The 13,527-nt window shown below is 46.7% G+C and overlaps 1 protein-coding gene across 3 annotated transcripts in view; it reads right to left on the bottom strand.

The window, feature by feature from the left end:
- Positions 1-13,527, bottom strand: part of EPHA5 (EPH receptor A5) — a 197,785-nt gene that overhangs the window by 74,210 nt on the left and 110,048 nt on the right. For 2 of the 3 annotated variants that reach the window (XM_065634839.1, XM_065634841.1), the window contains one exon: positions 10,471-10,806. The exons of the other annotated variant lie outside the window; for it this stretch is intronic. In XM_065634839.1, coding sequence (XP_065490911.1) covers positions 10,471-10,806 — 336 coding nt within the window. The remainder of the gene's footprint in view (positions 1-10,470; positions 10,807-13,527) is intronic. 3 annotated transcript variants of the gene reach the window in all.

The following is a 13,527-nucleotide window of genomic DNA, read 5'->3' as shown; positions in this document are numbered from 1 at the left end:
AAAGGCAGCCAGAAGCTTCAACTGAGTTTGAAAATGTGATTTCAAGAGCATGACATTTCTGTTTTTTCATGCTGCAGTGAAACAGAAACCACACTAGTACTGAAACCAATTCAGGAAAAAAACAAGCCCAAAACCCAACAACTCACCCATCAACCCATATCCAATAGAGTCTGACCATCCTCTCTTCTCTACTCTTAAATTCAGTTTGGCAATCATGTTAGGAAACATCTCCAACGCAGTTCAAGGCTCAGCAGGGGCAGAGGAGCAGCAAGAGGAGCCCTAGCCCTAGTGTGCGCCCTCTGGCCCGTCACACCCCACCTCTGTGCCTCCATTTCCCCATCAACAAACCAGATAACCAAAAAATCTCTGCGACCAAAGGCAACGCATAAGTCATAAGCAATGCAATAGCAATATACTGACGTTAGGCACCTCTTCCAATGATGCTGCGTCCATCAGGTCTAGATACAAGAAAGCTGAGCCAACTTGCATTTATTTACTGCATTCATTTGCATAATGACCATGTATTTACCTTCCACGTTTTGTCCTAAACAAAGAACTGGACACTACACAAGCTGAATTTCAAACAGCAGACATCATCCATCGACTAACATCAGAAGATACATGAACAGTGTGAGGCCACGACAGATGCACAATCATTATTTGAGCACAAGCAATGCTTATCAACTGCCTGACTGCTTTATAGTGATTTGTTTTGTTTTACAGAGATGTTCTGCAGGGGTTGCAAATAGCACTCAAAGCCCTGCAAAGCTATCTGAGTCCAGCCCAAGTGCCCCCCGAAGCCCCAGCCAACATGTAGCAGAGGGTTTGGCACACCACCCCTGCAGAAAGCACAGGGGCATTTTTGTCCTTCACACAGACCCAGCCTTGCTAGTTGCTGTCTGCAGTTTTGGAAAAGGCAAAGATGGGTCTGTGCCCTCATGTGCATCCTTGCCCAGCCATCCTGTAGCTCCTTTCCATCTCCTTGCAGGGGCTGAGTCACACCTGGTACAGAGAGATGTACAATAAATTAAATAACCCAGTCATTTCTGCAGTGGTAGTCTTCCAGTTTACTGAACTGGGTGAGAGCACCTTTCTATAGAAACTGTCCTTGCATGGCGAAGCATTTAGAGGCTCACCCCGCAAGTCTCCGGCAAGGTCAGCGAGCGATCTCACACTCTTAGTGCCACCTCTCAGGAGAACAAAGCAGAACCAGGGAACTTAATGACCCAAGGTAGGAGCCCAGCATGGGGATGGCAGAGGTCTAGAGATGACAGGGTAATGGTACCATGCAGATCTGTCCCCTGTAATTAGCCACACTAGGGCTGAACGGCATGAAAGACAATGCAGCGGACAGTGCAATTAACAATCAACTCAGCTGAGCAACACTTTCTCTCCTCGGATTGAGCCAGACTGCAGAAAAGTCGGGAAGAAGCTATAAAGGAGTTGCACACAGAGTCCTGTAAGCCCTTGCTAACAGAAGGAGGGAGGAGCAGCCCAGTTTTCTGTTCTTATCTCATTCAACATTGTTTCCTTCCATTTCCTTTAGGGACACAGAGCAAAGATGCACAAGTTTTGCACAGCAGGATGCAGAAATACAGTGGGCAAGAACGATGCACATTACTGGGATGGCAGCGAGTGGGTGCTGGTGCCCTCCACTGCCATTTTCCACCTAATTCTGCAAATTTGCTTTTGAGGCATCCTTGGATCTCTCTGCCAAAGTCCCTGGAGAACTAGAGGGTGGGGAGCAATGGGTCCCTTCTACCACCTGACTTGCACACTACCCCTGACCAAAACCCACAGGGTGGATTTTGCCAAATCCGCCACAGAGTTTGAGATTTTTTTTCCATCAGTTCCCATGGAGCAGCATTCTCCAAGGCTTACCCAAGTTGAAACGCTTACAGGACTGGGCCGGCGTGCTTGGCGTCTCTCAGCAAAGAGCAACGCATTGCCCCAGCTGCTGCACTGCAGCAGAAAAACCCTCGCCCAGCACTGCCGGAGCCAGTGGGTGTCCTGCATTGATTTGGACAGGGTCTTTTGATCAGATCCTGTATTCTTAAAAATTATCAGTCCTGAAGAAGCAGGCAAATAAATAAATAATAATGCTTTCCTTCTGGTGATTTCTATTGTACTGATCTAGCCAGAGATTCCATTAGTTAGTCGCTTTGATCAGGACTGTTCCTCCAGGACCAGGAGATGCAGAAAGCATTCCACCATGCCAGCAAACGGGCACATCTGAAGTGCGTTTTAATTAAAGCCTTCCAAGTCTTGAGCTTTTTGTAGGATTTACATGTAGCTGAACTTTGGCCCAGCTGCTGTGGAAGAAATACAGTTTATTGCTGTCTGTCACCTTGATGCTGCTCTGGGCTCTCCAGTCCCCTCCCCATGCGAGGTGAGGAGGGGATGCCAGGCGAAGAAGGGATGTACGCTGAGATAAAGCACTAGCCAGCCCTATTACCACTATTACATTAACCCTTTGCAAGAAATATAAGTGCCACAAGTAGTATTTCAGACACCTTTTGAGGAATGAGCAAGGGGTTTGCTGTTGAAGTGCATTGTAATAGTAACCACGGTAGAAGACAATGAAAAACCTTCCATGTCCTGTTGAAATGCACCTCTCTGACACCAGGCAATCCAGTGGAAAAAGGCATTTCAGCCTGATAGTACAATACTAACTGGGAACCTGTAATTCATGCACGGTGTGAGCTGGAGCTCTGTTTGGATACAGCAAAATCCTTCTGATAATGCAGAAGCTCTGCGAGTGCAGAAATCAGGTGAATCAGCAACTGAGGGGAAAACAACTGCCTGACAAGTAAAGAAAAAGATAAATGACAAACTGCATATTAAGGAACGGCCAGGTTCAAGGCGAAAGAAAGCAGGCAGAAGAAAAATGGAGCCAGAAAACTGGCAGTGGCCTTGCAGCACAGCAACCCATCTGCTTTGAACATGGCTAGAATGCAACTTCTTGCGGGGGCAGCAAGAGTGGAAGGCAGACTGAACGGTGTGAGCTTTAGGAAGCTGTCGCAGAGAAACACCTAAAACACAAGCGGATAACCTCTGCCTGCTGCCTGACACATGCCTGGTGTGTTCACACACACACACACGTACATGCTGCTGTGTGTGCACTCACTCTCCTGCAAATTCAGATTATCAGCAGGACGGGGGCATGGGAAAGGAGAAATTCCCTGTGAAGGTGCTATACCCTGAGCGGCGTTTCTGTAGCACAGCTCACTCAATTCACAGTTACCAAAATGCAAATATTTCAAACTATTCTGGCTCCTCCATCATTACATTAAGCTTTTGAGGGAGTTTACTACAAAAAGCTTACTTGGTATGGAAAAGAAACCACAGACAGAGCAGGTGAGATGTTTATTAAATGCCTACAAGTTCCCTGCTATTTCTCTGGCAGCACTGAAAGTATTTTTACATTCTTTTTTGGCTATTTTTGAGTCCTGGTGTCTTAAGAACACTTTTAGCAGTATCATCTATGCAGAGAGTTAAAAATGTAAAATGACTTTTAATGCTAAAATCAGGGAAATAACATATCAGACAAAGGTATTACCAGCTTGCAGACCGAGACTAAAGTACCGAATAGGATTTTATTAGCAGTAAAATTCAGAAGCTGCATTCAGGGGGAAAAAAAAAAAAAATCTATACAATGATGTCACCTGAGCAGTGAAACCATTTTAGATGCTTTTGCTCTCTGCCAAGTACTGTGCTCATCACAACACAGAGAACTCCTTGGCTCTACAGACTGTGTTTTAAGGTGATTAGAATTAGATTAATATAAGATTACTTGGCAATACTTTAAAAATGTGCCAGCAAAATGGGAAATAAAATTTTAAACCTGCACTATCACTGCCACTGGCAGATGGGAAAACCTGCATCCTACTGCACAACAGGCAATAGATGTTATCAGTTGAATCTCATCATGAGAACTTCAGTGCATTTCTCCTTCCCTTTTCAGGGGCAATATGGATGGGTACAACTATTTCTTACTATTTGTATTTTCACCTATAAATAAGATGTTTTAATTTCATGTCAAAAGTGAAAGGTCTGTTTGCAGATGCAGGAAAAAGTTTTTTATTTCATCTTTTAATATTCTCATATATCAACAACATTGTCTCACATACTTCAAGAATAAAAATTACATTTAACTAAAAGTCATAAGTTTGGGGAATGTTCCAAAGAATTCTTTTGATATTCAAGCATGTATTTCTAATACTCCAAGTACAACAGAAAGACTTTATAACAATGGAAAAGTCACAGTTACCAACTGGAGAGTTATAAATAAAACTATAAAGTACTCAGCTAATCCATAATTCATTTGGTAGCAGACACCCAGCCATCTGGGCTGGGGTGAACTCATGACTCTGCAATAGGGTGCTGCCTGAAGATTTTGTATTCAGAATAAATGTGCTCACTACAAAAAAATTCAAACAACAAACCCTTTGTGCATCGCTGGCTTTTACTTCACTCTGCCAGTGCTTCTGTTCTCTCCCCAGCCCTCTCAAATTACACCTGAACATACTCCAAAAATAAAGCAAAATACTTCCTGAAGTTGATTACCAACACACGCACGGGACTTCACAAATGAAATAACTATCTCTTCCTGCCTGAACTCTCCCTGGCAGCTCAATACTCATTTTTGCATCCCCCCGCACATGAGGGGAGTTCGCAGTCGGCAGAAGGATGCTGCCATGCTGTGGGAGGGTGCACTGGGGTTTAAACAGAGACCATGGTCTCCCAGGCAGTACTAGTTCATGTCGACATTAAAATATCCCTGTATGAGCCCATCCTGACAGGGAAGATTACACTTTGCTTTTAAGAGTACATCAGTCTAGGTTAAATGCTGCGATACCCATGTTAGCACTCTGGGAGCTAGTGTGACATCTGAAACAAGTGGTCTCCAAATACATGGGCAATCGCAGCCTCAAACCCTCTATTTATGCCACTAACAGCTCCTCTCTGACCAATGAGCTAAAGCACAGCTTAAGCTATCAGACATACTCAATTCATGTAGGAGTACCTGCAGCTGCTAAGATTTTCCAGGAGTTCATAAAATCATGAGACAAATTCATGGGAGAAAAATCCATTAAGGGCTATAAAGCACAAAAAGAGTGTCCTTGGAGGTTGGAGAGTGCTCTGAGGAAGCACCAGTACACATCTGCCTCATGTTCGTACCCGTCTGTGGTACCCACAACTGCCCATGGCCAGGAAGATGATGCAGGTCAGTTGATCAAGTCTGTTACAACGGACATTTACAGGCCCTGCCCACCACCCTGGCTGCAGAAAGGGGGTTTTCCAAAAATAAGCATCTGTTTAAGCTTTCGCAGGCCCTAGGTAGGCAGTTCTTGTTGGAAAGTAGAGCTGCAAAACCAGCCTTGCTTCTCATGCGAGGTGCATGCAACACGCTACATCTACTGAAGCATCCTCTTGGAAATTTTTTATTACTATTCCTAAAAAAACCAAGCAAGCTGCCTTCCTTCCTAAGCCAAAGCAAATAAGACTGTGAGACTTGTAAGCTGCAAGAACCAGACCCCGAACCTGGCAGGACTTGAACTGGACCATTCCCACAAGTGACCTTGGAAACTGCTTCCCAGCATAGCCTTCTTCTCTGCTAATTTTCTAATGTTTAGGATGAGATGAAATGGCCTCAAGTTGTGCCAGGGAAGGTTCAGACTGGATATGAGGAAAAACTTCTTCCAGGAAAGGGCTGTGAAGCAGTGGAACAGGCTGTCCAGGGCAGTGGTGGAGTCACCATCCCTGGAGAGGTTGAACAGATGTGGAGATGAGGTTCTTCGGGACATGGGGTAGTGCCAGAGTTAGGTTATGGTTGGATTCGATGATCCTAAGGGTCTCTTCCAACCAGAATGATTCTATGATTCTATGTATCCTTCACAGGATGGACAGTGCTGCAGTCTATCGGGTTCAAGAGCATGCAGCCGCTGACCTACGATTGCAACAAGCTCTACATTGCACGTCTCCTTTTCCAAACCACCCTTGGCTGCTTTTCAAAGACTGGTATATCCTGAGTGCGAAGGAAAACATTTTCTCCCCTGCTCCCTGCCACCACAACATCACAACCTGCACAATGGGAGCAAGGATCACGGCTCTCAGCACACCTCCCTGCTCCATGGGTTTTCCAGCTGCTCCAAGCATCTGGTGGTTGTTTGGTCAAGTAAGAACCTGACCCTGCCTCCCAGGCAGCAGTCCAGGTTACCAGGGCTTGTCTTTCAACACTTTTGCTTAAATAGCATCGGTGCACCACAAGGTACGATTTGTATCTCTGATTTGGCCTGGCGCATTCAGACTCCTTGAGGCATTAGACACATTAATGTCTCCTTTGTTAGCATGTCCAGATCTTTCTTATCTGTCTCCCCCAAAAAGGCTGAAAGAAAATATCCTACGGGTCACAGAAGGGGATTCAATGTTGGCTTCTGACTTTTCAAACAGAAAACAAGCAGAGGGCTTATCTGAAAACACATGCAGAGAAGGTCTTTTAAAGGGAGGCCATGGCGTTTGGGATGCCAGCAGGAGAACCGGCCTGGTCTCAACCCCCACATCCCACCAGCACCGTGCCTGAAGCCATGCCCAGCATGGGAGATGCTGGAAATGAAAAGCAAAGAAAATCACTCAGCTGTTTAGGCTAGTTTAAAGTGAACACTATTCACAGGTTTTAAGCCTAGAAACAGTGTGTCTTCCCGGTGTCCTCCTACGACAGTACAACGGGCGAGCAGGCAATCATGAATCACAACCACTTGCTTCCTACAGGCCTGTTACGAGACACATGTCTCTGACCAAGACATCATGGTATGTGCTTTCTGTATACAGGGCAGATAAGATGAAAGACCTCCAGGGAGATGCACATCTCTGTCTGGAGTGACAGCATTACTTAATCATCCAGCTTGGTGAAATCACTGAGAAAAAAAAAGGTCGTGCTGTTGTCACTTGAAAAGCAAATTTCAATATTAGGGGTATACACAGAGTGCTCTCTGGCAGTGGTCTAAAAAGGGGCATTAGGTGGCAGTGTCAAAAACAAAAATACAAAAACAAGAAAAGGATGGCTAACTCAATCATATCATTGCCAGTCATGAATTATTCACTGGTCTCCAGCCCATGTGCACAAGGCACTATTTCAATGCACTGTGAGAGTGCATTCCTGATGGCTCTCTGCCACCTGAGCTAGGAAGTCCCTTGGGTTCATATTTTACAGCTGTCCCATGGGGGAGAACCATGCTCTGGCCAACCCACATGCCTACAAAGGGAATAAGGTCCCCTGCTTGCCTGCAGCAGCTCCAGGGTAGTCACAATGGAGGCCAGAGCACGTTCCACCTTCCCTGGCTGGCGGCATTGCTCACCCTTTGCTAGATAGGGTGAGCAAAATTCCAGAGGCTTGCAGATTGCAAGAGGCTCCGAGGATGCGATAGGGGAACTAGTCCTGTATCTGGAGTCTAAGGCCACTGCATTCTGCATGGATCGGTTCCATCCCAAGTACCATCAGGTCCTCAGGGACTGGGGAAGCAGCAGCATGCTGGGGTCACCAGCTGAGATGAGCTGATCTGCCTCTTCTTGTGCACAAAACTGTTTCCTTGCTGTATTTCCAAACTTGATTTCAAAGGTTCAGAGAAAAATTACATCAGTCTGAAAACAGCAGACCAATTGCCGGTGCCAATTCCTTTTCTCATTATTTGAAACTGGGGAGAGAGGAAGGGGGACAAGTTATTTTGGAGAAAAACAGTTGTGGTTTTTTTTTCAGGAAGCAATTCCTTCAAGAGCCCAAAGCAGAGGCAGCTTCTGCTGCCAAAAGCTGCCATGAACAGAAGCAGCAGCGTGGCCAGCATTCTCTGCAGTCTTGAAATTCTCACCGTCTTTTTGGGACAGACAAAAGCCAAACCAACAAAACAGAGCCTGGCATTTCTCTGAGGTGCTGGGTTAGCGAATACCTGCCAGCAGGACTCCAGCAGCCAGATCTATCCCACAGCACACAATTTTTCCATTTTCTGCAGCCAGCAGTTCTTGTAGCAGGATTTCTCCTGCCCTTAGTGACCCCACCTCATTACACCAGCCTTCATGAAAATATAATCATACTAGTAGAAAACCTGTACGAGGGAAAGGATGAGGTACCACGGCTGCATCTCTTTGTGCTGGTTTCAGGGGGAGATGAGTGGGCTGAGACCCTCTGAAGCCTCACGTGCCCTACCTGTTCTTATTTAAGAGAGGATAGTTGAAGAAGAGGCTTTTTCAGAGATGTCCAGCATCGTTGGACATGGCGAGGCATGCACCACTCCACCTGCACACCTCCATTACTAGCCTCAAAGGGCATTTTTCAGAGGCACCTAAAGAAAACAAATACCCAGCTTCTATGCTTGGCAGATTTGCAAAGCCCCTCTCTAAGGCTGCCTTATTTGTGGCATGGACAAACAAATGATCACCCTGGGAGTGCTGAAAGAGCATGTTACTGGAAGCACATTTGATGCCACAGCTCAAGCAGGCAGGCCTGGTTCTCCTCCTGAACGAGTGGTGGGACCAGACAGAGGGACAACAAAATACAGTCACCACTCCTTGCCTTGGACAGAGGTTGGGTTCACCTCCTGGTGAATCAAACACACGAGCATACAGATGTAATTTCAACACCAAACAGCAAACTAAATGCTCACAGCTTGATCTATTAGCATCTCCCTTGACTGCAATTCCACCACACTGAACCAGATGCTAAACTTACCCACTTGTCCTCAGCATGAGCCATGTTCACCACATGAAATCCACAGGTCTATCGTTTCCTGCACCAGACCTTTCAGTATAAAGCTAGAGGTGACAACTGTGCAAGAGGGTTGTTCTTTGCTTGATGCACAGCCAGCTACACGGATAAATCCTGCTGCAGCTATGGGGAGTTTGGGACACAGCTCACAAGCCAGGACCATTTCCTCACAGTCTGCACCAATCAGCAATGTATCATCTTCTCTCGTGCAGCTACATTTACTGAGGTTGACATGGATTTAATTCCGCGTATCAGGGAAAAGCCAATGCAAACCCACAAACAGGAAAATACAGTTCTTCCAAGAACAGAGTTACTGGCAGCGGCCTTCACAATGGCAAAACAGTAAACAGCATTAGGACCATGACACCCACTGATCTGTACTACACAGGTGCCTTCAACAGGTCTCATACCGCAATCCGCTGATGTTCCTCCAGAAAATTTCCTGCCACATCCATCAGCAGCGACCCCGGCACGCCTTTATTTCCTCTCCTTGAGACATATCCAAACAACTTACCCAACACTTCAAGGACTCAGTTGAATTACCAGGACAGGTATGTGATGAAGTGGGATGCAATTGCACTCTTGCTGATGGCTGCCAAGCCTGTGCACATATACCCAGGTGACAGGGATGAAAGGCAGCCCTGCTCCAGTGAGAGCTTTTCTGCTCCATCGCCAGGATCTGCCAGTCTCCATCCAGCTGTTAATGCTGCACATTGCATGGGCTTTCCTAGCTAAGCCTTGTCTGTAAGGAGGAGGCAAGGAGTGGCTCGGGTGACCTGGCAGCACAGACCTCACCGATCCAAACACCACTTGTTCACATCCCTAGAAGGGCTCTGCAGTGGACAAGTGCCACCAGGGAGCCCTGAATTAAATGGCAGAAAGTGAGCCAAGTAGGCAAAGGGAGAGATCCTAAACCATGAGGGACAGGAGAAGAAAGTCTCCAGAGCTTACAGGAGCTGTGTGATGTGCCTGATGTGTTGATGTGCATGGGAGGAGGTGTGACAACAGCAAATCCCTGCCTTTGTCCAAGCGTGCCTGCTGCCTGTGCCCAGCTGCCTGCCCCCAAGGCAACAGCTCCTTTCAGTTGCTGGGCAAAGGCAGGGCAGGCAGGTCTGAGTGCCCAACAAAAGAACAAACCAGTCTACATGATCTCTGCCTGTACAGCACAAACCCAAGAAGGACATGGTAGGCAGTGACATCTCAGCCCTGCCTTGTTGGAAATGCAGTGACCGCATTCTGTGCCTCACCAGCCTGAGTTCAGTCACGTTAGCATCACAGTGCAAAGAGGGATTAAATTTCCTAAAGTCACTCGAAACAATTTTCTTAGGCTGTTTTGCAAAGTTAGGACGTTTTAACCATCGGCATTTAGAAATGAAATGAACTCTTAGGAATTTCCCTTTCCCAATAGGAGATGCAACTGTTTTCTTTTTGGTTTAGTGGGTGGATACACTGAAATGCAAAGAAGTGTAGGGATCTCCAAGAAGCTTGGTGTAAAAGTAAAAAGCCACAAATCCTAAAAGTGTGTCCTGCTGGAAGGAAACATGTTGAAGACTGCAGTAATTATAACCTGAGAGACCCAACCACCCCCCACACATAGTCGAAGAGGCCACAGTCCAGCCCTCCACACCGGGGACTTCCACCCCTTCCAAAGGGAGGTCTGACTGGCTCAGGCTCCCACCCCAGACATTTCCCTGGGTTGAAGATCCACTTACCTGCCTGGTTTGTGGTTACATTTACAGACACAAACTGCCGAGCTCCAGGGTTCTGGTCAGACACTCCGTTCACTGCCTCAATTTCAAAGGTATAGTTTGTATGAGCAAGCAGATCCACCATCATGACAGAGGTGTTTTTCAGGCCGGTTTGCTGGGGGAGGTACCTGACATGACCACCACACGCCTCGCACAGACCTGAGTGTGAGTTGCACTTCTTGCATGCAATATAATAAGACACATCTTTCCTTCCACCAGTATCAGCAGGGGGAATCCATTCCAGAAAGACACTAGTCTCGTTAACATTTGAGATGGCACTTCGAGGAGCAGAGGGGGGTCCTGGTTTGTAAAGTGAGAAAAACACATAGTAAAAACACTATTATCAATCATCCTGCTCTCTACTACTCTCTAGGCTGAAAAGAGTTGCTCCGTTGCTCACGTGCCAAAAAAGCACACAGGGACAATTTACAGCAGCACCCAAAGAACTAGGAAAATGAGGATTTCTTTGGAGTGCTCCCACCGCATCTCAAGGGGTCTGTGCTGGGTTGCAGCCACCTGCATGGGAGGACGAGACAAGGGGCTGGCTCAAAAACCGCAGGAAAAGCACATCCTACCCTGCGGCATCACCTCTGCTGCTCTGCTTGCTCTCCTGGTGAAGGGAGCTTCAAATCTTTGCTCTGCCCAAGTTGCTGTTGGCCCCACCAGGGGCAAGATTCTCCCCGCTCATCCCACTGCCCCTATATTACTAGCCTGAGGTCCTAAAAAAAGACACGCAGTGGGGTATTTGCACTACTTAGGTACTCAATTCAGATGTCCAATCTTCCCTCTGCACGCACCCGCCCATCCCCATGAGCTATGAGGCAAGAGGGAAACCTGAGCTCGGGCATCCAAATGACACCTAAGCGAGACACTCAGTGCAGCCCAAAGCAGATGGTGATCTACACAGGCCACTGGAAACATGGTTGTATCCGGCTACTCAACAACAGCCTCCTTGGTCCCTGTGAAGCTCGAGCACTGCTGGTTAGCTGCACTACGCTTGCTCCTTTTGCCAAGCCTCCCCGCTTGGGATGCTAGCGTGGGGCTGGCAAGGCAATCTGAGGAGGAACAGCTGCTGCAGAGTTACCAGAGCTCCTGCAAAATGCGGTCTGCTCTGCTCTGGTGAGACCCCCCTGCAGTGCTGCGTCCAGCTTTGGGGTCCTCAGCACAGGACAGACATGGACCTGTTGGAGAGGGGCCAGAGGAGCCACAAAAAGAATCTGAGGCTGGAACAGCTCTGCTGTGAGGACAGGCTGAGAGAGTTGGGGGTGTTCAGCCTGGAGAAGAGAAGGCTGCGGGGAGACTGTACTGTGGCCTTTCCATACTTAAAAGGGACTGATAAGAAAGATGAGGATAGCCTTTTTAGCAGGGCCTGTTGCGATAGGACAAGGGGTGATGGTTTTAAATTCAAGGAAGGGAAGATCCAGGCTGGACATGAGGAAGAGATTTTTGACCCTGAGGGTGGTGAGACACTGGCCCAGGTTGCCCAGAGAGGTGGTGGTTGCCCCATCCCTGGAGACATCCCAGGCCAGGCTGGACGGGGCTCTGAGCAACCTGATCTAGTTGAAGATGCCCCTGCTCATGGCAAGGGGTTGCACTAGATGAGTTTTAAAGGTCCTTTCCAACCCAAACTATTCCACGATTCTATGATTCTGTTTTCCTTTGTCCTGCTGGGGAGAGGCCATGGTTGGATGACCAAAGCCCACCTAGAGACACCTTCAGGACCACTACTTGCAGAAGGTGCTGCAAGCTTTTGAACAGGCTTGTGTTGGAGATGAAGGGCAACTGGCAGATACAACCCACAGATTATGTGAAAGGACAAGCAGGAATCTCATGCAAGAGATCCATGCGTCATATACTCAGTGAATGCTAATGAACAAGGAAGAAAGGGGAAATCTATCCAAGTGAGCTGGGATGGTTTCTAGTCACAGCATCACCAGAAGCCATACAGCAAAGGTTGGGATTTCTCCAAGGGAGGTACAGGAGTGTTTGAATGAAGCTGTCAAAACTCATGAGCAGCTCCTTGAAAAGGGCCCAACAAGGACCTTCAAGGACTAGAAATCCATATGAATTTAACAGCCTATCTTAGGCTGTCATCTTCTCATTTTGTTGTGATAATTAAACTCGATTCGTGATTTAAAACCAGCAATGTTACAAAAACAAAATTACCTTATAAACCAGAAGCATTTTCCCCTGTTTCCCTTTCCTATTCCCTTTTTTAAGTCTATAAAATTGGTAACTCTGATAAACCACTGCCACGATTCCATCTCAAGCCGTTCTTATTCAATGAGAAACTTGCTGCCAGAGGGAAATAAATAATCCTGATACCACTTTTTTTCTTCAGGGGGAAGTGGAGGGGGAAGACAACAGCTGAGTTAGTTCAGGAAACAGCAGATCAACTTTCTTTTGTTCTACTATCACTTCAGATCCCTATGAACGGCAGAGCAAGCCGCTTGCACCCTGTGCTGTGGGGACACAGCACTATTTGGTTAATGACACCATAGTACATCCCAAGTCAGGACTATTTTCAGCCCTGGAAACTATGAAACTTATTACCAGAGCTGTATGGAGCTACAGATCTTGCCCTCAGATTTTTTTAATATTTTTTTTTACCAGTTAAATTGCCTTTTTTTTTTTCTTCCACTGGATGAATGTTGTCTTACTGCTACTAGTACTCTAAGGAAAAAACAAGAACTCGGACACAAGAAACACTTACTGGACAATGTGTCTTTAACAGGGAATAAATCATTACTTTTGTAAAGTCACCAGAGGTTTTTACTTGCTTTGTACAGAAGAGTCAGCTGCTCTTCTTGAAGGCTTCAAAACGTCAGCTTCAGTGGAAGTGATTTGAAGCTGGTGGGACTTCATAACCTATATAATTAGCATTCTCAAAGGGGCCCAGAGAAAGATCTTTAGTAGTCGGTAGATATCCAACAAGACCTACTTGAAGAATCCTGAAACTGCACTTATGTAGAAACTTCGACAGATCACAGCTGAGAGAACAAAACCATGTTTTACCTTCTG

This window comes from Caloenas nicobarica, chromosome 4 (genome assembly GCF_036013445.1).
Source record: "Caloenas nicobarica isolate bCalNic1 chromosome 4, bCalNic1.hap1, whole genome shotgun sequence".
Classification (NCBI taxonomy): domain Eukaryota; kingdom Metazoa; phylum Chordata; class Aves; order Columbiformes; family Columbidae; genus Caloenas; species Caloenas nicobarica.
This window is presented reverse-complemented; position numbering and strand designations above follow the sequence as displayed.